At 45.4% G+C, this 24,186-nt stretch overlaps 1 protein-coding gene across 1 annotated transcript in view; it reads left to right on the top strand.

Moving 5' to 3' along the window:
• Window positions 1-10,221, top strand: part of CAMKV (CaM kinase like vesicle associated) — a 183,933-nt gene extending 173,712 nt beyond the window's left edge. The window contains exons 9-11 of the mRNA XM_068252957.1: window positions 1,295-1,373; window positions 1,817-1,904; window positions 9,202-10,221. Of these exons, the coding sequence (XP_068109058.1) occupies window positions 1,295-1,373; window positions 1,817-1,904; window positions 9,202-9,393 (359 nt within the window). The 3' untranslated portion in view covers window positions 9,394-10,221. The remainder of the gene's footprint in view (window positions 1-1,294; window positions 1,374-1,816; window positions 1,905-9,201) is intronic.
• Window positions 10,222-24,186: the final 13,965 nt, after the last annotated feature.

The raw sequence follows: 24,186 nt of genomic DNA, 5'->3' as shown, positions 1-24,186 counted from the left end.
AAAAGGGTGCCAGATATAAAGGATATTCAAGTTATTGTTTTATTATAGTAAAATGGACACCAGGATGTGGCGTAAAATATTGTTTACAATACTGATATTCTACTATTCCCCACTGTAACCTCTATTTTTACGTTTAGTGAATGAGCACCTGTAAAAGTAATAAAATATTGTTTAATTTACTGATATTGCACTACTTCATTCATATAGTAAAATATCCTAACACTTACCAATATTTTACTATAACCTTACCTCTCCCTACTCTCACACAGAACCCACCTCTGTTGGTGCCTAACCTTTACTCCCCCTTGTGGTGCCTAACCCTAAGACCCCCTGGTGATGCCTAACCCTAAGACCCCTCTGGTGATGCCTAACCCTAAGACGCCCCTGGTGGTGCCTAACCCTAAGACCCACCTGGTGATGCCCAACTCTGAGACCCCCCTGATAGTGCCTAACCCTAAGACCCATCTGGTGATGCCTAACCTTAACCTTCCTCGTGGTGCCTGCCCTTAACAACCCCTGGAGGACGCCTAACCTTAATCCCCCCATAGACTGCGGAAGCTGCTCGTTGTGGTGCAAAAAGTTGAGTGTAAACAATATGTTTCTGTGAAAGCATAGGGAACAGTTTTAGAAACAATTATACAATTTTATAAACCATTATTTGTTAAACAATGGGTTACTGTAATCTATATATTTGGTAAGGAAATGAAAGGTAAAGTTAACAAGTGATATAGTTGTTTTATATTTACGCGGTGCTCTTTGTATACACTTGCAGCAATAGAGAAAAGATTTGCATTGATGTGATTGGGGAACCCTTTTTAATAGGCGCCATTATTGTGTTCTACCCCCAGGACACCCACTTACTTGTGGATGATTTGACCATGGAAAAAAATGGAGGACAGGGTTAAAGGGAACCTAAACTGAGAAGGACATGTATTTTTCCTTTTAAAATAATACCAGTTGCCTGACTCTGCTGCTGATCCTGTGTCTGTAATACTTTCAGCCACAGCCCCTGATTAAGCATGCAGATCAGGTGCTCTGACTGAAGTCAGACTGGATTAGATGCATGCTTGTTTCAGGTGTGTGATTTAGCCACTATTGCAGCAAAGAGATCAGCAGGACTACCAGGCAACTGGTACTGTTTAAAAGGAAACATCCATATCCTCCTCAGTTTAGGTTCCCTTTAAGCTTTGTAGAGAGGTCAGGAGAAGTCATGCAGGGGCAGCTGGAAGAAAGAAAGTGAGATTGACCACAATATATTACACTTAACACTTTACTACTTTACTCTTGCCTGCAGCCAAAGACCTGGTAGCCCGTCTGATGGAGGTAGAACAGGACCAGAGGGTGACAGCGGCGGATGCCATAAGCCATGAATGGTGAGACCCCTTGATAGACTAATCAGTTTTTTTTTACTGTTCACAGTATATTTTGTTCTTATAGCACCATAATGTGCCGTATAACGCACTAACACACTGATATTGTTCATAATACAGAACAGAAAAGCTCAGTTCCAGCAGAACACAGCTGCATCTACTTCACATCACAGTCACACTGCGTAACACAGTCACACTGCGTATCACAGTCACTATCACAGTCACACTGCGTACCACAGCCACACTGCGTACCACAGCCACACTGCGTACCACATCCACACTGCGTACCACAGCCACACTGCAAACAACAGCCACACTGCATATCACAGCCACACTGCGTATCACAGTCACACTGCATATCACAGTCACACTGCATATCACAGTCACACTGCATATCACAGTCACACTGCATATCACGTCACATTGCTAATTTCTGTGTGTTTCAGGATTTCAGGGAACGCGGCGTCTGATAAAAACATTAAAGATGGCGTGTGTGCGCAGATTGAGAAGAACTTTGCTAAAGCCAAATGGAAGGTAAGTAGCATCATTATACTACAGAGCAGTATATAGTGACTGACAAACACACACACACACACACACTGTTATAGGTCCCCATATAGAGGGAACACAATGGATCAGGCATTAATTAGGGATATATTCGGTATATACCATTGGATGGTTATAGTGAATACAGCTTCTCCTCACTGTACATCCACTTCAGTGAGGCCAACTTCACACTGCAGATTGGCGGTGCAACGGCCGCACCGCACGGCCTTCAGAGATTACCGCATTAGTACGCTGCAATCCATTCTGGCATCTGGCAAAGCAGGAAGTGACACAGTCACTTACTTCCTGTTGGGCAATTGATAACGTGCGTGGAAGCATGTTGTTAAAATACACTTGCATGCATGCGTGATGCTGAAATCTGCGGTGGGTAACGCACGCGTCGCCACAGACTTGCATGGCTTCCGGTCCGACGCAAGAGCCGCACGGTAACGTAAGTTTGGAAGGGATTTAGATAGGGCACTTCCGGCACAGTGTACTGCAACTAGGCGGAACGTGTGAACTCCCCATAGTCTTTAATTAGGCTGCGGTGGGGATTGGCAGCCTATTGGGCCAATCAGAGTGCCAGGATCACTTCCTTTAAAGTCACTGGACCCGAAGGGCTAATAATGGGCATAAGCTACTAGTGCTCACTATGCTGTGCACTCCTCTGACCAAAGTTAATAAGGCACGCTATGCTGCCAATAGTGCGTCTAATATGCATTAACCACTTAAGGACCGAGCTTGTTTTCTTAGATCTGTGCTGCGTGGGCTCTCCAGTGGCAGCCAGGGCGACCAGACTTCCCCCCTTTTTTCCCCACTAGGGGGATGTCCTGCTGGGGGGGTCTGATCGCCGCAGGCTATGTGTGACAAGCGGGGGGCTCCTCAAAGCCCCCCTCCGCAGCGATTTCCCTCCCTCTCGCTGTGGGCGGCACAGGATGGAGATCCGTCCTGCACCGCCTCTGACAGGCTTCAGCCTATCAGATGCCGGCGATCCCCGGCCAATCAGAGTGCTCCTTTACAGTGCTGCTGTGCAGCAGCGCCGTATGATGTAAACAGCGAGGATTTCTTCCCCGCGTGTTTACATTTAGCCTGCGAGCTGCTATCGGAGGCTCGCAGGCTGTTCACGGAGACATCCCACAAGAATGTTTTACTGTCTCAAATCATCACCAGCTTGAAAGTTAAAATAATCTTATAAGCTTTACAGCCTGGAATATGTTGAGATGTCATAGAGCAATATATTAAAGAAGTAATCCAACTTTACAGTTTACAATGAAATTTTGCATAGAACATTAAAACTTAAAACACACATATGACAGTTTTTCCTGCATAAATAAAACCGCTAGAATTCTAACACGTGAACTGACATGGAACGGCCGCTGCTTCCCCAGCCTGCCAGTGTGCATCCTGCAGCCTAATGCAGAGTTGCCCAGGGATGCTTGACTATTACCTGATTTAGAAGCAGGATCTCTTAGCCCAGTATAGCTGGCTGCAGCAGCCCTGCCCCAAGTTATTGTGCAGAAGATAACTAGTTCATGGCTGCTAAGAGGTTAAATAATACCAGTTTTCTGGCTGTCCTGCTGATCATCTGCCACTAATACTTTTATCCATAGATCCTAAACAAGCATGCAGGTCCAATGTTTCTGGCAAAATTCTGACAAGATTAGCTGCATGCTTGTTTCAGGTGTAATTTAGACACTAATGCAGCCAAAGAGATCAGCAGGCTGCCAGGCAACTGGTATTGTATATAAGGAAACACATATAACAGCCTCCATATACCTCTCACTTCAAATTCTTTAAAGTTTCCAGTATCTCAAGTCCTGACCAAGTACTTTAAAGTGTCTCTGTACTGTGCTCTGATTAATAATTACTAAGTACTTGTATTATTAATTTTGAGTGCTGTTCCTCGCACAAACCAGAAACATTAATAAGCTAAATGTATTCCCCATAACTGTCCCCAGATTGTGGCATGTTCAGTAGTTAGTGGCTCTGCAGAGGGACAGTTAGTGCTGTGAACTGTCTGATGTACTTAAAGGGCCACTATCGCGAAAAATGGTAACATTTAAAATACATGTAATCTCATACAAATAAGAAGTACGTTTCTTCCAGAGTAAAATTAACCATAAATCACTCTTCTCCTATGTTGCTGACATTTACAGTAGTTAATAGAAATCTTATAGAATAGACAGGTTTTAGACTAGTCCATCTCTTCATGGGGGATTCCCATTATGGCCTTTATTGTTTATAAAGACACTCCCTGAAAAAGATTTATACAATTATGCTGGCCAGCATCCCTGCTTGCTGCACACCTTTTTGGCAGTTGGGCAGAGCAACTGCCATTCACTACGTTTTTGAAAACTCTAAGAACCCCCCATGACAAAATAGGCTAGTCCAAAGCCTGTTGATTCTGTCAGATTTATACTCTCTACTGTAAGTGACAGCAACATAGGAGAACATTAATGTATGTCTCATTTTACTCTGGAAGAAACATACTTCTTATTTGTATATGTTTACATGTATTTTAAATGTTATGATTTTCGTGATGCTTTAAAGAGAATCTGTACTCTAATATTCTTACAATAAAAAGCATACCATTCTATTCATTATTTTCTCCTGTGCCCCTCTGTGCTGTTTCTGCCACTCTCTGCTGCAATCCTGGCTTGTAATTAACAGTTTTAGGCAGTGTTTACAAACAAACTAACCAGCTTCTAATAGGCTCAGCTAAGCATAGTGTGTGAGTCATTCAGAGTGTGCAGGGGGCCTGCAGAGGGTGTGTATCGCTTCTACCAATCACAAGCAGCCCTGCACATTCCACACAATCAAGCCTTAGCCCGACAAACAGGACAGAGGAAAGATACATTGATTTATTGCAGAGACAGTGCAGTTAGGAAAGACTGCAGTAAGCCAGAGCAGATTAGAACAGGCATAGGAACTTATAGGATAGAAGAACTAAGGCTGAAAAATTTGTTACAGAGTCTCTAGGAACTGTAATCATAATAAGAATGAATAAAATTGCTTCTTTTGTTTACACTATTCATTTATTAAGTATGTAGCCAGTGTTTACCCATTGGAAAAATCTTTCCTTTATCTGAAATTCTGAAATGTTTCAAAGACAGCAACATCTTTAGTACAGTCAGATAATCTGAGAGTTCTAAAGCAGTGATCTGCAAACTTGGCTCTCCAGCTGTTAAGGAACTACAAGTCCCACAATGCATTTGCCTTTATGAATCATGACTGTGCCTTTAAGGTGCGTACACACATGCGACTATAGTCGTTTGTAACGATCGTTCCCCGATCTTTACCAACGACGATCGTTACAAAAAACGAACCACCGACTATTAAGGCAAACGACGAACGAGCCAAATCGCTACAAAAGAAAGTTCTGTCTCGGCGGATTTTAACCAACGACGATCGTTTGCAAAAGTAGTACATCGTTGGAAACGGTCGTTCGTACTAGGCTTGACATGCGCATTTCACTATTTCTCTGTGAAACTTCTCATTTTTATGCGCAGGTGCAATAGTTGCTTTACGTGATGTAACGTTCGTTCTAACGATCAGATCGTTACACACCTTTTAAAACTATCTTTACTTAGGTCGTTCTTTCATCAATTAAAAGTTTGTTCGTCGTTCTCAACGAACGATCGTTGTCGCATGTGTGTACGTAGCATTAGACTCCCGCAATGCATTGTGGGACTTGTAGTTCCATAGCAGCTGGAGAGCCAAGTTTGCAGATTACTGTTGTAAAGTAAACAACCTAGGCTAGGCCTCTGTGGGAGGTTGGGACTACCAGAAATGGATTAAGATGAAATGGGGCCCTAGGCAAGATAGCATTTTATTGCCCACCACTGATGGATACGTGGCTTTTTTAGTAAGATTTGGTGGGGCTAGCATCCCCCGCTCCCTTAGACTCTCTCCAAGCCCTAGGCAACTGCCTAAATTTGTCTTATGGATTATCCAGCTCTGGGTGCTGCATACCAATATACAGCAATATATAGCTATAAGAAATGTTTCTGATGCTGAAACTAGGACATTTAACATAAAAATGGCTATCCTGAATAATTTGCTGCATTCTCCTATTTATCGTGACTGTTCCTTTCAGCATTATATAATCTGTTGGCAATACACACACATAGGAAGCAATAAAATCAGCCAGGAAATCTCAGTGTAATGGGAACTGGCAGGAGTGTGGGTAATATTCATGTTCGTCTGGTCTATATATGTGTTGAACCTTTGCGGCTGCCGATATAGCTGGCGTGTAATGGGGAATTATCGCTAATCCTGCGTCACCCACCTCCGGGCGCTCCTGCCGGCTCCTCTAGTTAGCGGCAGAGCGGCTGCTAACAGGGACATAAATAGATAAATACATACGTACACATACATTGTGGTGACCCCACAGCGCTAATTCCCCTGTAAATCACATCCAGAGAGAGGGAGGCGACACTATAATCAGTTTAGCGGTAAGCACACACACATACACACATATATATATTAGCATGCTTTGTGCGTTATTACCAGAAGCGCGCTGCAAGTCTGTCAGGTCACTGCCATCCTGCATGCTGCGAATCTTATTATCATTTTCATGTAATCATTGTTGCCGTTTTATTGGGATATTATTCCATGAAGTGCGGGCCTTTTGCTTCATGTTTTACACATGAGGCGTCAGCACCATGCTATTTTTGGTCTTCCGTTTATTTAAACAATTCCAACAAAGCGGTTTGAGGCTTATATGTGTTATGCCGGGGGCCAAGTTACTGCCTCTCGTTTTTCTTGCTTTTTGGCAACTGGTTGGGAGGTTAAAGAGGACCTGAACTCTTGCACAGGACAGAAGAAAAACATGGAGAAATGCACCCTGTATGTATTTAGAGCGTTTAGCCTGCCTAATTCCCTCTCATCTGTGATTAATCACAAATGTAATTTGATGTCTCAGCTGTGTCAGCTGGCTGCCTCGGCAGAGCAGCTATTTTGTAAACACTGGATGTTAACAATATGTCTGCTTCCATAAAAGCAGGAAGTAGACACACTGCAGATTTATTGCAGGATTTGTATCAGCTGTAACAAAGAAGTATTTTTAACCGCTTGCCGACCGCGGCACGCCACTGGCGGTGGCTGCGGCAGCAGCCCCAGGACCACCTAGCGCCGTAAGGTCCCTGGGGCATGGTTTGCGGGAGATCGCGCATCCCCGCTCTGATGACTGAGCTCCGCTCCGCCTTCAATCCGCTCAGAGACTGTTAGACGGCGAAACCGCCATCTTTTATTGCTGCAGTAGATCACAGCGCTGTACTGGGGACAGCCGTGTGACACGGCTGTCCCCCTGAGAGGCATCACAGCGATCTGCTGTCATAGGCTGAAGCCTATGACAGCTGATTGCACTGATTGGCTGGCGGGGGGGGGGGGGGGGTATACGAAAAAAATACACAATTTTATTTAAAAAAAAATAAAAAATAAACACCGGGGGAGCGATCAGACCCCACCAGAAGAAAGCTCTGTTAGTGGGGAGAAAAGGGAGGGGGGGAATCACTTGTGTGCGGCAGGGTTGCTCGTAAACTACGCCAGCGCGAATCTACGCATCGTAGTACGCAACTACGCGTCGTAGTTCGTAGGCGAAGTTTAAGAACTACACTTATGCATTTCCGCGTAGTCGTAGTCCCGCTATGCGTAGCTTCGCCCACTACGCGTATTTGACGTATGTATTGCGAAGTCAACTACGCGTACGGTAACTGCACTGATATGGGTCATTGCGCATGCGCAGAAATTTTATTGCCCTTTTTACGCATACAATTTCGCATTGGATGTTGGAATATATGCTTGAATTAGTTTGTGTATGCGCATAGTTAGCAGATTATTGCGGAAATTTTTCCGCATAAGGGCATAAGCGGTCGCATCAACTACGCTACGCAATACGTCAAGCTTGCGTATTTTAATGCGTAGTCTACGGTATGCTAACGTAGCGAAGTGGATGATTTAGTAGCCGTAGATTGCGAAGCGTATTTGCGTAAAAATACGCGTAGTTCCAGCGTAGCGAAGTTGGCTGCCTACGACCATCCCTGGTGTGCGGCCCTGCAGTGAGGCCTTAAAGCTGCAGTGGCCCATTTACAGAAAAATGGCCAGGTCACTAGGGGGGGTTTAACACTGCGGTCCTCAAGTGGTTAAAGGGTATTATGCTGTTACTTTTCTTTTAGAGCAGAGAGGAAGTTCTAAGTTCAGGTCTGGTTTAAGGTGCCCCGGAGAAGAGTAAAGTGAAACTTGTGAATGGTGATAAAAATCAGATTATTTGTTTATAAAAAAAATATTTTTGAAGTACTGGGCTGGATCCAATAAGAACACTTCCTGTAAACCTTACATCCTTCCACCATTCATTGTACTATGTGTCGTTACAACTCCTCTTTAAAGAAGAATAGTGAATAGGGAAACTAACGTAATCAATAAAATGCATTTTTTTTTACAAATGTTAATTTATAGATTATTTAGGCCTCATTCACATTAGGCAATGCGTTTGGCTGTGCGTTCGGGACACAAGCACACCCTATCACTCACCAATTCACGTTGCTGTGCATTGCGCTACTGATTCCATTAATTGCAGTGAATGGGATGAGCAATGCGCTTTGCCAAAAATGCGTGCAGCAGTGCGAAAGCGCATCGCACTTCTGCGCGGCTCGCATAGTCTGAACGTCAGAAGTGCCCTCTATGCACTTCTGATGTTCTTGCTGATCGCATACCATACGCACTGCCAAAATGCACAGCGAGTATAATGTGAACGAGGCTTTAGTGTTCACCCATTGTAAAATCTTTGCACACCCTGAATTCCATTCTGATATGTATCACAGGTGGAGATAATTCTTAGTACTAGTTCGGCAGGTGATCTCTGCAGAATGTTTAATCACTAAGAGTTCTAAAGCCAGTAGAATATATATCTGGTCTCCCAGAATGCTTTGGGGGAGATTCCGCATAGCTAAACCGCTTAGAACTGGGCCATCACTGATGTACCTTCGCCTTCATCTGCCCCCCGCCCTTTCGATGTCTACTTAGGGATAACAGATGATTGCCAAGTGTGAGTGGTGGCACCATAGTATGGTAGCCTTGGCTCTTGGTATTCAGACATTTTCCTCTTTTACTCTCACCATCCGACCCCCCCCCCCCATACCTCCTTCCAGAACCTGTATGAGCCTAAACCAATTCCGGGTACAACTCCTTTGAATTTCTCCATCATCCACCAAATATATACCAGTTCTGGGTAGAGTTATCCTTTAAGAACATTGTGTGACATTTCCCTCCTGTTTCTCTCTTTCAGAAAGCCGTGCGTGTCACCACCATGATGAAGCGCCTGAGAGCTCCCGATCAGTCCTCGGAGTCCAAAACCCCTTCCCCCTCCGTGGAGAGCGAGCGGACGCCAGGCCTGACCACCCCAGCGCCATCGCCCGCCAGCACCCCGGCCGAAGACACGCCCTCCCCACTCTCCCCCTCCCCTGACGGCACTGGATGAGAGGGCAGGAAGGGGCGGATCAGCCAGAACCCCAATCACCGCGGAGCATACTGTCATTAACCCTTACTCTCCCTCCGCCTGCGAGGGCTTCTCTGCAGTCATATCATTAACATTGTCGCTGTCAGACGGGTCTGCGGAGTGGAAATGGCGAGAGATTTGCAGCGCCGGCCTCCATCGCATTGCCCCCATTAAGCCTTCCACTGCTACAGCACAGCATTTATTTTGAGTCCCTTAGTTGCTAGAAATCTATTGCACTGTTAGAGGAATCCTTTCCCCCCCATCATACTCTTTATTGCTGCTGGCTACATTTATAGGACCCCTATCCTTTCCCACCTCTTCCTCACCATGACTCCATGTCACATGTCCTACCCTCTCTCTAAAGTGGACCTGTCTCTATCAGCTCACGTTTTCTGACTTGCCCTTCTGGAATTACCTAAAGAATTCTCCCAGAAGCTTTGTAAAGCGAGTTTCATGTAGTCCTCTCACTCCCTGGCAGTTATCAAACACCTCCATCCTTCCTGCCACACCAAAAATCAGAAGGGGGCGTAGAACTGCTCTCCACCTAGTCTGTAGACAGGTCCACTTTACGAGTGGGTAGAGACTCTTGTACATATATATATATAAAATATACATGGGCAGGCTTGTTCTCCTGTACCACCCCTTTCGTTTCACACCCTGTACTAAACCCTATATTAACCCCTGCCTGGGGCAGAATTTTCAGGCTGGTTTCCCTTCTTTTCTTTGTTTTTTGTGAGGCCGCAACATGTACAGACCCTTTACCCTGTGTTTTGTATGCTTTACTTTGAATAAACGTGCTGCTTCTCCCAATGGTTGTGGTGTGAAAAGATAGGATAAGCTGGGCATTATTTAGGGGCCTCCTTTTACCCGTGGCCCAAATACAGCTGCCTTTGTGGCTGTATCCAGGGTTGAAATGTGACTGTAGTGATAAGATATGGAGGCTTCCGTATTTATTTCCTTTTAAACAATGCTGATTGCCCGGCTGTCTGGCTGATCCTGTGTCGGATAATTTAAATACTTTAACACACACAAGATGCTTCTCGGCCAGTTGGGGGTCACCCAGGGCCGGCTCTCTCGTGAAGCTAGGTGAAACATTTGCATCAGGCGCAGAGATTACAGGGGCAGCATGTTTGTACTGTGTTTACACTAGCAGCATGCATACAGAGTAGGAGGAGAAGCGAGAGGAGAGTATAGAATTCATCATTGGGGAAAAGCAGCTTGTTGTGCTGTGTGAGGAGTCTGACAGTGAGTGAGGAGGTGGGAGAGCAGCAGTGTTTCATTTGACTTGCACAGCAAAAGGGAGGAGGTGGCACTGCTATCCTGACTGAGGAGGAATGAGTGGCTGAGGGTGAGCAGTTTGTTTGTCACAGACTCACAGCCAGCCAGTGTGCTATTGTGTTTAGCCACAGTATGCCATGTGAGAACATTAAATTAACCACTTAAAGCCAATGGGTACCGCTAGAAAAATAAAAAAGTCAGATACTCACCTAAGGAGAGGGAAGGCTCAGTCCTAATGAGCCTTCCCTCTCCTCTCCCGGTGCCCTCGGTGCTGCGCTGGCTCCCCCGTACGCGTCCACCGCCGCAGGGACTTCGGAGGTCTTCGGGAGCACTCGGGCTTCCGAAGACGGGCCGCTCCATACTACGTATGCGCGAGCGCGTCATAGAGGGCGCTCGAGCATGCGTACTATGGAGCGGCCCTGTGTTCCGGAGCCCTAGTGCTCCCGAAGGCTTCCGAAACATCCCTTCGGCAGTGGAAGTGGCAGTATTTGACCAAACTGGTCGAATACTGCCACGGGGGATCCTGCGCGGGATCGGGCACCGGGAGAGGAGAGGGAAGGCTCATTAGGACCGAGCCTTCCCTCTCCTTAGGTGAGTATCCGAATTATTTTTTTGTTAACGGTAAACATTCACTTTAAGGACCGGGCTTGTTAAATTAAATTAGTCCATCTCCTCATGGGGATACAAAATGGAAATTTTCCTTCTTAAGGGGATGTTCACACTAAGAGCGTTTTTGCTTTTATTTAAAGTGCTGGCGATTTTTAAAATCGCTTTTAAAGCACTTCTGCTATGTTGCTCTATGTCAGTATTCTCACGTGAGCGAAGAGCTTTCTTTCCAATCGCAAACGCGGCACCTGCACCATTTCCTGAGTGTCTGCGCTTCAATACAAAGTATAGGGAAAACGCAAAGCCCTTGAAAAAGCGCGTTGAAAAGCGATTTGCACAGAGCTTTGAAGAATAAATGCATTGCATTTATTCACTTCCAGGTCAAAGAGTTCCCTTCCTGAGTGTCGTCAGGAAGAAAATAAAAATCACCAGACAAAAGTGCTTAGAAAAGCACTTACTAAAGCATAAATCGCTGTGAAAGCGAAGGGAAAATTACTTTCAAAAGCGCTCACAAAAGTGCGCTAGCGATTTATAATGCAGTTTATAATGTGAACAAGGCCTAAAACTGTAGGTATTTGTGATTATTCAGGTTGGAGTGAGCATATGATATCTCCCACAATGCATCACTGCTGAATATGCATATTGCCCTTTGGTGTCCCTAAAAGCAAAGCACATCTCCAGAACCGCTGGAATGCAATGATGTGTCAGCATATCAATTGTACAGAGCCACACTAATCCAACAGATTGCTTTAGGCGTTAATCCTCATCAGTGCACGGCATGGTCAACAAAGGGACGGTTTACATATTTAGCCATGATGCATTGTGGGACACCTACTGTATTTTTGGAACTATAAGACTCACTTTTTCTCCCCCAAAAGTGTGGGGAAAAAGTCACATGCGTCTAATAGTCCAAATGCAGGGGGTTCCTGACTTGTGAACGCCTGCCAATGTGAACCTCCAACCCGCTGCAATGCCGGCGACTCCCTGTACTGTGCCCATGCAGAGGAGGACACAGGGGGACAAACGGAGGACACAAGGGGACATAGAGGAGGACACAAGAGGGACACATGGGGGCCACAGGAGGTACAAAGGGGGTATAATCCACAAGATGCCCCTTCGCCATGGGTGCACCAGGTTGCTCGCTCCAACCTGAATAATCACACATTTCTGTTTTATATCCCCCATGAGGAGATGGACTAGTTTAAAACTTTTTTTTTTTTTTTTGATCTAGGAGGAAAGTAATTTAAAGTTAATTGTAAGTATGCAAGTTTTTTTTAATTTTTCACAATAGTAGGCCTTAAAACAAACCTGAATAAAAAAAAACAAATAATGATATAATAAATTGTATGTGTAGTATGGATGATGAATAGAGCATTAGTAGCAAAGAAAGAGAGTCTTATTTTTATTGTCAGTTATAAACTGTGTCTTATAGTCCAAATGCAGGGAATTCCTGACTTGTGAACGCCTGCCAATGTGAACCTCCAACCTGCCACAGTGGACAAACGGAGGACACAAGGTGAGACAAAGGGCATAGAGGAGGACACAAGGAGAACAGAGGCAGACACAAGGGGGACAGAGGAGGACACAGGAAAACACAAGGGGTACCAAGGGGCATGAGGTACAAGGGGGCATAATCCACAAGTTGCCCCTTCACCATGGATGCACCAGGTTTAGTATACATTTTTCGCCTGATTTTTGTCCTCTAAACCTAGGTGTGTCTTATAGTCAGGTGCGCCTTATAGTCCAAAAATACGGGCATGTTCAAGTTTAGCCTCAGGGACAGTTGTAACTGCAGTACTATACACACTTAGCAATGCAATTATTTACAAATGTAGACATGTGATATTATAGCACCGCAGCCAGAAAGCTCAGGTACTCTTATATAACACTTCACATTCTTTCAATGCCGCTTTCACTGTCCAAAGACACGAGGCGAGGAGCAGATGGTGCCGGAGGACTCGGCGGGGATTACTAATATTAAGCATGTCTTTGTTTTGTTTCTGAGTTATTACAGCGTGGATCTGTAGATCCTGTAATATGACTAGTGAGAGCTTTGAGGAGAGATGCATCGGGGGATTAACCTGCTTTCAGGGGATACTTGTAAATACCTACTAAAAGCTTATTTTGTGTGACCAAAAGTAATACACAATGTACATAACCTAAAAAACCCAATCAGCACTAATCTTTCCCTGAACTGCCCTCAGTGCGGCTCGGTTCACACACAAAATACGTACTGATTTCCAGTCAGGAGCCCGGCAGACACACAAAGATGCGGACAGATTCAATCTTATTAATAGGACTCAGTCTCATGTACACTGGAAACTTATCTGTCGGCTCCAGTGGCATAGCAATAGGGGGTGCAGAGGTAGCGACCGCACCAGGGTCCCTGGACCAGTGGAGCCCTCCTTCAACTGCTTTATTAGCTCTTTATTGGTGCTAAGCTGGTAATGATCACATCTATATATGCTTTGATTAGTTGTAATCATTAATAGACTGTTCTCCTCCCCAGGCTATACCTCTCTGACACCGCAGCTGGCTCCTCCCCAGCCAACACCTCTCTGACACTGCAGCTGGCTCCTCCACAGCCTACACCTCTCTGACACTGCAGCTGGCTTCTCCACAGCCTACACCTCTCTGACACCGCAGCTGGCTCCTCCCCAGCCAACACCTCTCTGACACCGCAGCTGGCTCCTCCCCAGCTAACACCTCTCTGACACTGCAGCTGGCTCCTCCACAGCCTACACCTCTCTGACACCGCAGCTGGCTCCTCCACAGCCTACACCTCTCTGACACTGCAGCTGGCTTCTCCACAGCCTACACCTCTCTGACACCGCAGCTGGCTCCTCCCCAGCCAACACCTCTCTGACACCGCAGCTGGCTCCTCCCCAGCTAACACCTCTCTGACACTGCAGCTGGCTCCTCCACAGCCTACACCTCTCTGACACTGCAGCTGGCTTCTCCACAGCCTACACCTCTCTGACACCGCAGCTGGCTCCTCCCCAGCCAACACCTCTCTGACACCGCAGCTGGCTCCTCCCCAGCTAACACCTCTCTGACACTGCAGCTGGCTCCTCCACAGCCTACACCTCTCTGACACCGCAGCTGGCTCCTCCCCAGCCAACACCTCTCTGACAGCGCAGCTGGCTCCTCCCCAGCTAACACCTCTCTGACACCGCAGCTGGCTCCTCCACAGCCTACACTTCTCTGACACTGCAGCTGGCTCCTCCCCAGCTAACACCTCTCTGACACCGCAGCTGGCTCCTCCCCAGCTAACACCTCTCTGACACCGCAGCTGGCTCCTCCCCAGCTAACACCTCTCTGACACCGCAGCTGGCTCCTCCCCAGCCTATACCTCTCTGACACCGCAGCTGACTCCTCCCCAGCCTACACCTCTATGACACCGCAGCTGGCTCCTCCCCAGCCTACACCTCTTTGATACCGCAGCTGGCTCCTCCCCAGGCTACACCTCTCTGACACTGCAGCTGGCTCCTCCCCAGGCTACACCTCTCTGAGGTTGGGAGGTGTTCAAGTATGATAGGGGATCTAGAGAGGAGAACAGGGGGTGCGGTGGGCTTCAGGACAGGTGACAGTGTATTTTAATAACTCCCTACTACCATGTGCTTAACACAACCACTCAAATTGTATAACATGTTATAGAAGGTGACAGTATATGCCTGTTCCCCCGTTTCTCTAACTTTTTTCGCATCTGGTATCCTTTAATAATGCAAACTGACTCCCAAGAAGGCAGCTAGCCTGAAGTATAGTTAAGTTTTTTGTACAGCAGAAGGAACTGGCAGCGCTTCCAAACAGAGGCTGCACCTGAATGGACTACCTGCACAAGTATGCTTTATTAGCTCTTTATTGGTGCTAAGCTGGTAATGATCACATCTATATGTGCTTTGATTAGTTGTAATCATTAATAGACTGTTCTCTTCCCCAGGCTATACCTCTCTGACACCGCAGCTGGCTCCTCCCCAGCCAACACCTCTCTGACACTGCAGCTGGCTCCTCCACAGCCTACACCTCTCTGACACTGCAGCTGGCTCCTCCACAGCCTACACCTCTCTGACACCGCAGCGGGCTCCTCCCCAGTCAACACCTCTCTGACACCGCAGCTGGCTCCTCCCCAGCTAACACCTCTCTGACACTGCAGCTGGCTCCTCCACAGCCTACACCTCTCTGACACCGCAGCTGGCTCCTCCCCAGCTAACACCTCTCTGACACTGCAGCTGGCTCCTCCACAGCCAACACCTCTCTGACACCGCAGCTGGCTCCTCCCAAGCTAACACCTCTCTGACACCGCAGCTGGCTCCTCCCCAGCCAACACCTCTCTGACACCGCAGCTGGCTCCTCCCCAGCTAACACCTCTCTGACACCGCAGCTGGCTCCTCCACAGCCTACACTTCTCTGACACTGCAGCTGGCTCCTCCCCAGCTAACACCTCTCTGACACCGCAGCTGGCTCCTCCCCAGCCTATACCTCTCTGACACCGCAGCTGGCTCCTCCCCAGCCTACACCTCTATGACACCGCAGCTGGCTCCTCCCCAGCCTACACCTCTTTGATACCGCAGCTGGCTCCTCCCCAGGCTACACCTCTCTGACACTGCAGCTGGCTCCTCCCCAGGCTACACCTCTCTGAGGTTAGGAGGTGTTCAAGTATGATAGGGGATCTAGAGAGGAGAACGGGGGGTGCGGTGGGCTTCAGGACAGGTGACAGTGTATTTTAATAACTCCCTACTACCATGTGCTTAACACAACCACTCAAATTGTATAACATGTTATAGAAGATGACAGTATATGCCTGTTCCCCCGTTTCTCTAACTTTTTTCGCATCTGGTATCCTTTAATAATGCAAACTGACTCCCAAGAAGGCAGCTAGCCTGAAGTATAGTTAAGTTTTTTGTACAGCAGAAGGAACTGGCAGCGCCAAACAGAGGCTGCACCTGAATGGACTACCTGCACAAGTATGCAGAGCTCGAATAATGGGCAGATTACACACCTTGCATTCATAACAGGTACAGTAAAAAGAGGGCGTTGGCTTCAGCATAAGTTGTGCACAAATTATCACTAACAGACTCTCCCACGATGATGACAGGCCCTCACGGGAGAGAGCTAACCACTAGTCTAACAATAAAACATATCCAACAGTGAAGCATGTTCAAATAGTTAAACAATCAACGGTTAAAACCTAAAAAACTAATCTAATAGTGGAAGATATTCAAACAGTGAACTATAGCTAACCTACAGTTGAAAACATAATCCTTACCTGGTGCAGCTAGTCATGAATGGTATACACATTCGTTCAAAAGACAGCAAGCAATGGGCATCGCTCACAGGCTGCGAGTGTAGTGAAGCCTACAGAGATGTGCAAAGCCCCCTGAGGCTAAATACACACCTTGAATACAAATCAAATGCAAAATTATGTGCTTAACACTATTCTAAAAAATTTGAATTTAAACGGACGCCCAAGGAGGCAGCTAGCCTGAAGTATACTTGGAAGCGCTGCCAGTTCCTTCTGCTGTATAAAAAATGTAAGTATACTTCAGGCTAGCTGCCTCCTCGGGCCAAGTCCAAATTTGATCTCAGCCAAAACGCTATTTGCATGTAGTTTGTATGTTATCCCCATGTCCGCAAAAGGCTCCTTCCAGAATCATTGTTAGATTAAAGGACAACTATCAAAGTTAACTAAAATTCAAAATGCCACATATATTTCCAGTAATTACTAGCAAATAGCAATACAAAGGCTTTTTTTCATCTTTTCATGTTTTATGCGAAGACAATATGACATTTACAGAGAACAGGTTTCATTTTGTGCATTACTATGGAGGACTGTGTCCAGATCATCCAGCATACAGAAATAATCTTCACTGTCTGTAATACTGTGACTGGTATCTGTTCAGGAGGATAGAAAGCAGAACTATAGCTTCAAATGTGTGTAAAAAAATCCTCAGCTGCCGCTCTGTGTTCTGTGTGAGTCTCTCTCTGCCAAACAATGTAAAGTAAACAGTTTACAGCCAGGTTACAGTTCAGCTCAACCTCCCCCGATGCCGACACAAGTTGTTACAGACAGCTGATAAACAAGGCATTTTTTCACACAAGCTGTGCTGAGAGATCTCTGAAAATCTTTCTAGTGTGGCTGGCTGAGGGCCCATTCACACTTGTAAATTGCGCAAGGGATTTTTACCACGATTAGTGCGGAAAAATCACTGTACACTCTCGCGATTCCTGAGCGATCGTGATCAGCGCTTTTTAAGCACTTTATCGCAATCACTCCAGAGCCGCAGTAAAATGCTACATGCAATTTGTTTTGCGACTGCCGCTAATTGTGAATCGCCCGCGATCGCTGGCAATCGCATTAAGTGAGATCCCTGCCATATCGTTAATGTTGCGCTAGCGCTTTAAAAAGCGCTAGCAGTTCAGCGATTCGCATATAAATGCAAGTATGTGTCGCACTCAACCACTAGGAATGTGCTATGGGCAGGCATAACATAGATACAAATCGGAAAGAGGGAAATATCTCCCCATATAAACAGCACCACTCCAGGGTATATTCAGTTCAGCAGTTCAGCAATTTGCGCTGATCGCCTAAGTCAGAACAGGCCCTAAAACCTCTATAAGTATGTGGGATTTTAAGAAGAACATTTCTTTGATAGTTGTTCTTTAAAAAGCTTCTCCCCCAACTGTCCCCAGACTATAGCAGTTAGTGAGCCCTGCAGAGGGATAGTTATTGCTGCCAGCTGGCTGATGTACTCTGTAAAGCATCATGTAATATGTTGTTGTCCCTACACAAACATAGGAAACAGTAAAACCAGCCAGGAAATCTAATTGTACTAGAAATTGGCAGCATTGTAGGCAATATTCACATTCGTCTCATCTATATACAGTATGTGGTGAGCTTTTGCAGCTGCCGATATAGCTCCCAACAAAATGAGCATAATAACGTATCATCTGCTAGGACAAGGTGGACTTGTACAGTCTTTCCTAAATGCACTGGTGTTGCAATAGGGATGCAGAGGTTGCCACTACATCTGGGCCATTGAACCAGAGGGTCCTTTTTCATCTGCTATATAAATTCTTAATTGAAACTATGCTTGCAATGATCACCTCATAGTAAATGCACAGCTGAGCATAACGTTATACATTAGCTCCTCTCAATGGGGATACAGGGCACCTTCTTGTCCCATACAGTTTACACATGACATGAAGCCGCATGGTGATTGGCTGGCTGCATGGCACCTGCAAATTGAAGAGGAAGTGAAGAGGAACTGTATTGCTGCCGGGAGCAGGTAATGTATAGCACTCCACTCCCTTGCCGCTCTGCAATTATGTACAGGACTGCCCCCCCCCCCCCCCAGCTGTGATGGAGGTTGGGGACAGCTAACAGATCTTCCTGTACAAAGGTATGTTGAGACAGCAGATGTAGTGTGTTTAATGCAGGGCTAAAATCTAAATAAATAATGAACTGTAGTAGAGCAGCCACCTTTATGATAGCAAAGCAATTCTTGCAAAGGGATGTGATGTGACACAAGCAATGTGCCCTATTGTGTCTTTATAAATCCTGCGCTGGCAATTTTTTCGTTCAAAATGGAAACTGACAGTTGGCATTTTTAATGCCTCTGCAATAAATAGGCCTCTATGAGCGCCAATGAGAAAAAGTGCTTCTTTATCTTTCGCTTTCTTTCTTTTCCTCCTGCTTTTCACTCTGTATTTGAGGAGGGAATGGCAATGGAGGACAGCAGACAAGGCAGGTGAGAGTGTTGCTGTAGCATATAAGAGATATATATCTCAATATAGACTGCTTACCTCGATGATGCAAGTTTGCGAAACCAGTCAGGGAGGAGATGGGTGGCACCACTGACCTCTTCCGCACTGTGAGCTAACATACAAACGTGCTACTGTGAACTTAAGCCCCTTATGTAAGTTTTATACTATTTTACCTTTATGTTTTCCCCCGTTTACCATTTCAAACATTGATACAATAAAAAGCAGTCTACACTGAGATACTGCCTATGTCTCTTATATGCTAGTAGTACATTTGTATGTTAGCTCCCAGGGAGGAAAAAGTCAGTGGTGCCGCCTGTCTCCTTCACGACTGGTTTCACAAACTTACATCATTGGTGTAATTGCCTTCTTAAAACAGAAGGAAATTTGCAATAATTCAGTTATAAGTGAAAATTTGTGGTTACCCACAATGCACTACTACTAAATATGCAAATTATCCCTTTTCGCCCTTGTTAAGCCAAGCAAGCATCCAGAACCACTGGTGTATAGCAAGCCTATAGCTTTAAGTTTTACACAGCCATATCAAACCCACATGTAGACAGCCTGTTTTGGACTTTTGGTCCTCATCAGTACATGGCAGGGATTGATAAGGCTGTATGAAATAGGGCTTGGACGAGTACAACAGAGTAACCAAGCAGCTCAGGGTGACCCAAACTACTAGGAATGTATAAGGGGATAAAAGGAACCAAAAAGCCCTCCTACTAAAAAAGCAAAGCTTGGTGTAATTGCCTTCTTAAAACAGAAGGAGATTTGCAATAATTCAGTTATAAGTGAACATTTGTGGTCACCCACAATGCACTACTACTAAATATGCAAATTATCCCTTTTCGCCCTTGTTAAGCCAAGCAAGCATCCAGAAATGTTCACTTATAACTGAATTATTGCAAATTTCCTTCTGTTTTAAGAAGGCAATGACACCAAGCTTTGCTTTTTTAGTAGGAGGGCTTTTTGGTTCCTTTTATCCCCCTATACATTCCTAGTAGTTTGGGTCACCCTGAGCTGCTTGGTTACTCTGTTACATCATTGGGTGATAAGCAGTCTACACTGATATACTGTATATGTCTCTTATATGCTAGTACTCTGAGATGACAACTCCTGGATGTGGCCACGCTTGTATGCCATTCAGAACCTCTGATGATCCAGACTGATCGTGTTTGAAGAATATTCCTGTGGTTTTCAGATTATTCTGGTGCTCATAAAAAAAAACTTATAATGTGGGTTGTTTGTCGATGGCGAGCCTTCATGTTTTTATCAGCAATGGATATCACCTTACAATCAGTGCATGGAGGGAATTGAAATCTGCCGGTGAGTTGATAAATAATTGAGCTGTTATTCTTAGTGAGATCTGCGCTGACAGCAACTACTAACACATTTTGGACTTTGGACAATTCATATCCTTAGCTACGGTCCATTATAGTAGGGTGTTGACCCTGATTATTCTTTTGTTTAAAATATTGGGAAGGGGGATTGTTGCACAAAGGCTAATATCTGGGGGTGAGGTGGCACAAAGACTACCGAATACAAATATCTTGTGGGTCACAAAGGATGCCTAACAGTGGAGTAGCAGAAGGGGATGCAAAGGTTGCAACCGCATTTGGGCCCATTGGCCAGAGGGGGCCACTAGGGGCCCTCCCTCAACAGCAATATTAGCTCTTTATTGGTCCTGTGCTGATAATTATCCCTTCTATAGGTGCTTTGAATAGTAGTTATCATTAAAGTGTACCCGATGTGACATGATGAGATAAACATGTGTATGTACAGTACTAAAAATATTAATAACCAGGGAGTTTTACTTGTTTTATTTTGCTGCCTGAAATAGTTAATTTTTAAGGCTGGAAATGACAGTTTCTGTCTTGTCAGGAGCTTGTCAGGAATATAGTAAACATCACTGATAAGCAAATTACAGCCATAAAAGTTTTTTGTAACAAAATACATTTTCTACATATTTCTGAGAGCAGATGGAGAGAGAAAGGGTCAATATAGTTCATGTATTTTCATTTAGTGACACTTAATAGACTGCAACTGAGCAGAGACAACAAAACATTCAATCGACTTTCTAAATGTTTAAATATAAAATAAAATCCTGGGATGTCTTAAAAAGTCATTTTAAGGAGTATGAGGATAAATATAATTGTTCATCTCATCAGTTTATTTTCACCTCGGGTTCACTTTAACAAGCTGTTCCCCATCCCCTGCTTGCACCGCTAATATTGTAGATGTCCTTGGCAGGTTTTGGTGTGCCATATCATTTGTTATGTATGGAGAGCTCGAGGGGGCCCAATGTAAAACTTGCACTTGGGCCCAGAGCTCCTTAGCTTCGCCACTGCTGCCCCAATATTGTTGTCTAAAGTTTTCTTCTGGGACGTACATTCCATTTTGTTGCCAAATCGCTTTGGTGCAGCAGAAACTGAATGACTGCTCGCCCTGCTGCTGATGAAATTCCGGGCGCCGTTAAAGAGAACCTGTACTGAGTAAAATTATTTAAAATAAACAAATGAGGTAACTTCAAATGAACATTACATTGTTACCTTGCCATCAGTTCCTCTCAGAAGCTCACCATTTTCTTCTTACAGTGATCCCTTCCAGTTCTGACAACATTTTGTCAGAACTGAAATATATCAGTTGCTGTCAGTTATATATCAGTTGCTGTCAGTTACAGCTGAGAGGAGAACTGATGTGTGCATGTTTCCCTATGGCTCAAGTGGGCAATGTTACAGTTTAACAGTGTGCTGACCAGGAAGCGGTTATGGGGTAATGGCCATTTTCAAAATGGCGGACGGAGAATTCCATTGATCACAGTGGACAAACAGGACGCAGGAGAGGAAAAATAGGTTGAGGAGTAGACTACACAGGAGGTAAGTATGACTTGTGTATGTTTATTTTGACTTTTAATTTTCAGTTCAGGTTTTCTTTAATTACTTTATCGCTGGCACCCGAATTACACTGCTATGGCGGGGCCCAGATCTGGTGCAGCGTGGGAAAGAGCGCGCGCCATAATGACCTGCCTCGTTTTCTGGGGGCTCACTGAATTCAAGCTACCCCCTGACTCTACTAGCTCTACCCGTGTATTACACTGATGGTAAAGAGGCTCAGTATATTCCACAATATTATATAGAGCGCTCGCAGCAGGAGGCGACCACACAGGCCATTAACAGAGGATTACTGTCCATCTCCACTCAAACTTCCAAAGCACTAAAAGAAAAAATATCAAATGTTTCAATTAAAGCAGCTTATCGCTGGCATTTCCATCCCAATCTTTGCCATTCAGCGCTGGTTCAAAGCCTCTGCCGCAGAGGTCACGTAAGTAGGGGAATGGCTTCCATATGTGTAATTAAAGCTCTCCAGGTGGAAAGAAAATTCTCAAAGACTTCTGAAAGTCACTTTCTATTCTTCAGCAGAGAGCGGAGCGTGACCCGGCCACGGCTGTTCCTGTAAACGGTGCCCGAAGCGCCAATTACGTGTTCCGATTAACCCAGGAATGCAACGTCAGGAGTCCCCCCAGTACTATCTCATGCAGAGCAGATTGCAGATCATAAACCTGTTTCCCTCTTCATAGTAAATACAGCTCAGGACACAGCCAGCCCAATAATAATCTGTTTACTGCAGCTTATGTCCTGTAGGCCCCAGTTCTATGGGTGCCCATGCATTACTTTTTTCAGCATCGATATCCAACCCATTCAGTTATAAGGATCATATCTGGTAGCGATCGATGCCGCAATGTGGCCACCCAATTAATCATTCGATTGATTACCTGCTGATACGATCAATCCGGCATGCTGGTAAAATCTCAAAAGGGCTCAATAGTATGTGCAGCAGGAACAGCGTTCGATTTCCAGATGACCGGCAGATCCCCGGCTGGTCGCCCCTTAAGTGCATGTGCTTCCCCCAGGCCCACCTGTCACACAGACGCAACTCCTTGCCTCCTGGGTCCCATGTCTTTCTCCATCCCCCCCCCCGGGGCCTGTACCATGGGACACTGTTGCATGTACTGACATTACTGCATGCGCCAGGTCTCACATGGTAAAGGCACCCCTAAAAAGATTCCGGACACAGGAAGAGGCAAGGAGTCGTGCCAACATGGCAGGTCATTCTGCAACACTAACCACGGGCCCAGAGAAGGGACACATTGCATCTTGGGAGGCCTGCAGGTGTATGCAGTGGTGCTGACATCTATTGGAAATCTGTCTGCAGTGTGTGGCCAAGTAACAGCTCCCTATATGATCAGATTCAATCAGAGAGGGATATTTGTGCCGATTTTTCCGTGGGCGGGAACAAGCAACATACACTAGTCCAATCACTATCCACCTTCCTTTAACTGGCCTATCACAGCCTTTGTTACTCTTGTCAACATGGAAGCACTAGTCTCTCCATATGTGTGTGTCATATTAACCTCACAAAAACTATTACTGTATATTCTGGCGTATAAGACTACTTTTTTACCCTTGTAAATCTTTTCAAAAATTCAGGGGTCGTCTTATACGCCGGGTGTCATTTATGCCGATTGATACACTTGATCCTGTTACCGCCTCTCAGATCTCGCTGCTGAGGACTGTAGTGGAGCAGCACAGGCGCACATGTGCGAGATCTGAGAGGCAGAGAAGGAAGTAAATAGGATATAAGGGTGGGCCAGAAGGGTGAAAGAGGCGTGTTTTATGGGCACAGCGCGATCTATTCTTCCATATCACTGATAAACAGGGAGAGGAGGAGAGTTGACTAATCCAACCAGTCAATCGCCTATATACTGTTATATACTGGGTACCACATACAGTACAGCACCAGTAACGGGTTCATACATAGCACAAGTATATGTTTTTTTAATTTTTATTTAGTGTGCGTTGGAAGAGGGGTAGTCTTATATGGCGAGTATATCCTAAACTCTATATTTTAACTGGAAAAGTTGGGGGTAGTCTTATACTCCCAGTTGTCTTATACGCCAGAATATATGGTATATCACATTTAAATCAAACGGCACGCTAAGGATTATAAATTGTACCGTATATATGAAACCCTCACAAGCTGCACCCTGATCATTCAGTATAACTATAAAAGTTACCCTATGTACCGCACATTCTGCGAAGATAGTATTGGTTCACTCATAATAAAGAGGAC

Source organism: Hyperolius riggenbachi, chromosome 9 (assembly GCF_040937935.1).
Source record: "Hyperolius riggenbachi isolate aHypRig1 chromosome 9, aHypRig1.pri, whole genome shotgun sequence".
NCBI classification, from domain to species: Eukaryota; Metazoa; Chordata; class Amphibia; order Anura; family Hyperoliidae; genus Hyperolius; species Hyperolius riggenbachi.
This window is presented reverse-complemented; position numbering and strand designations above follow the sequence as displayed.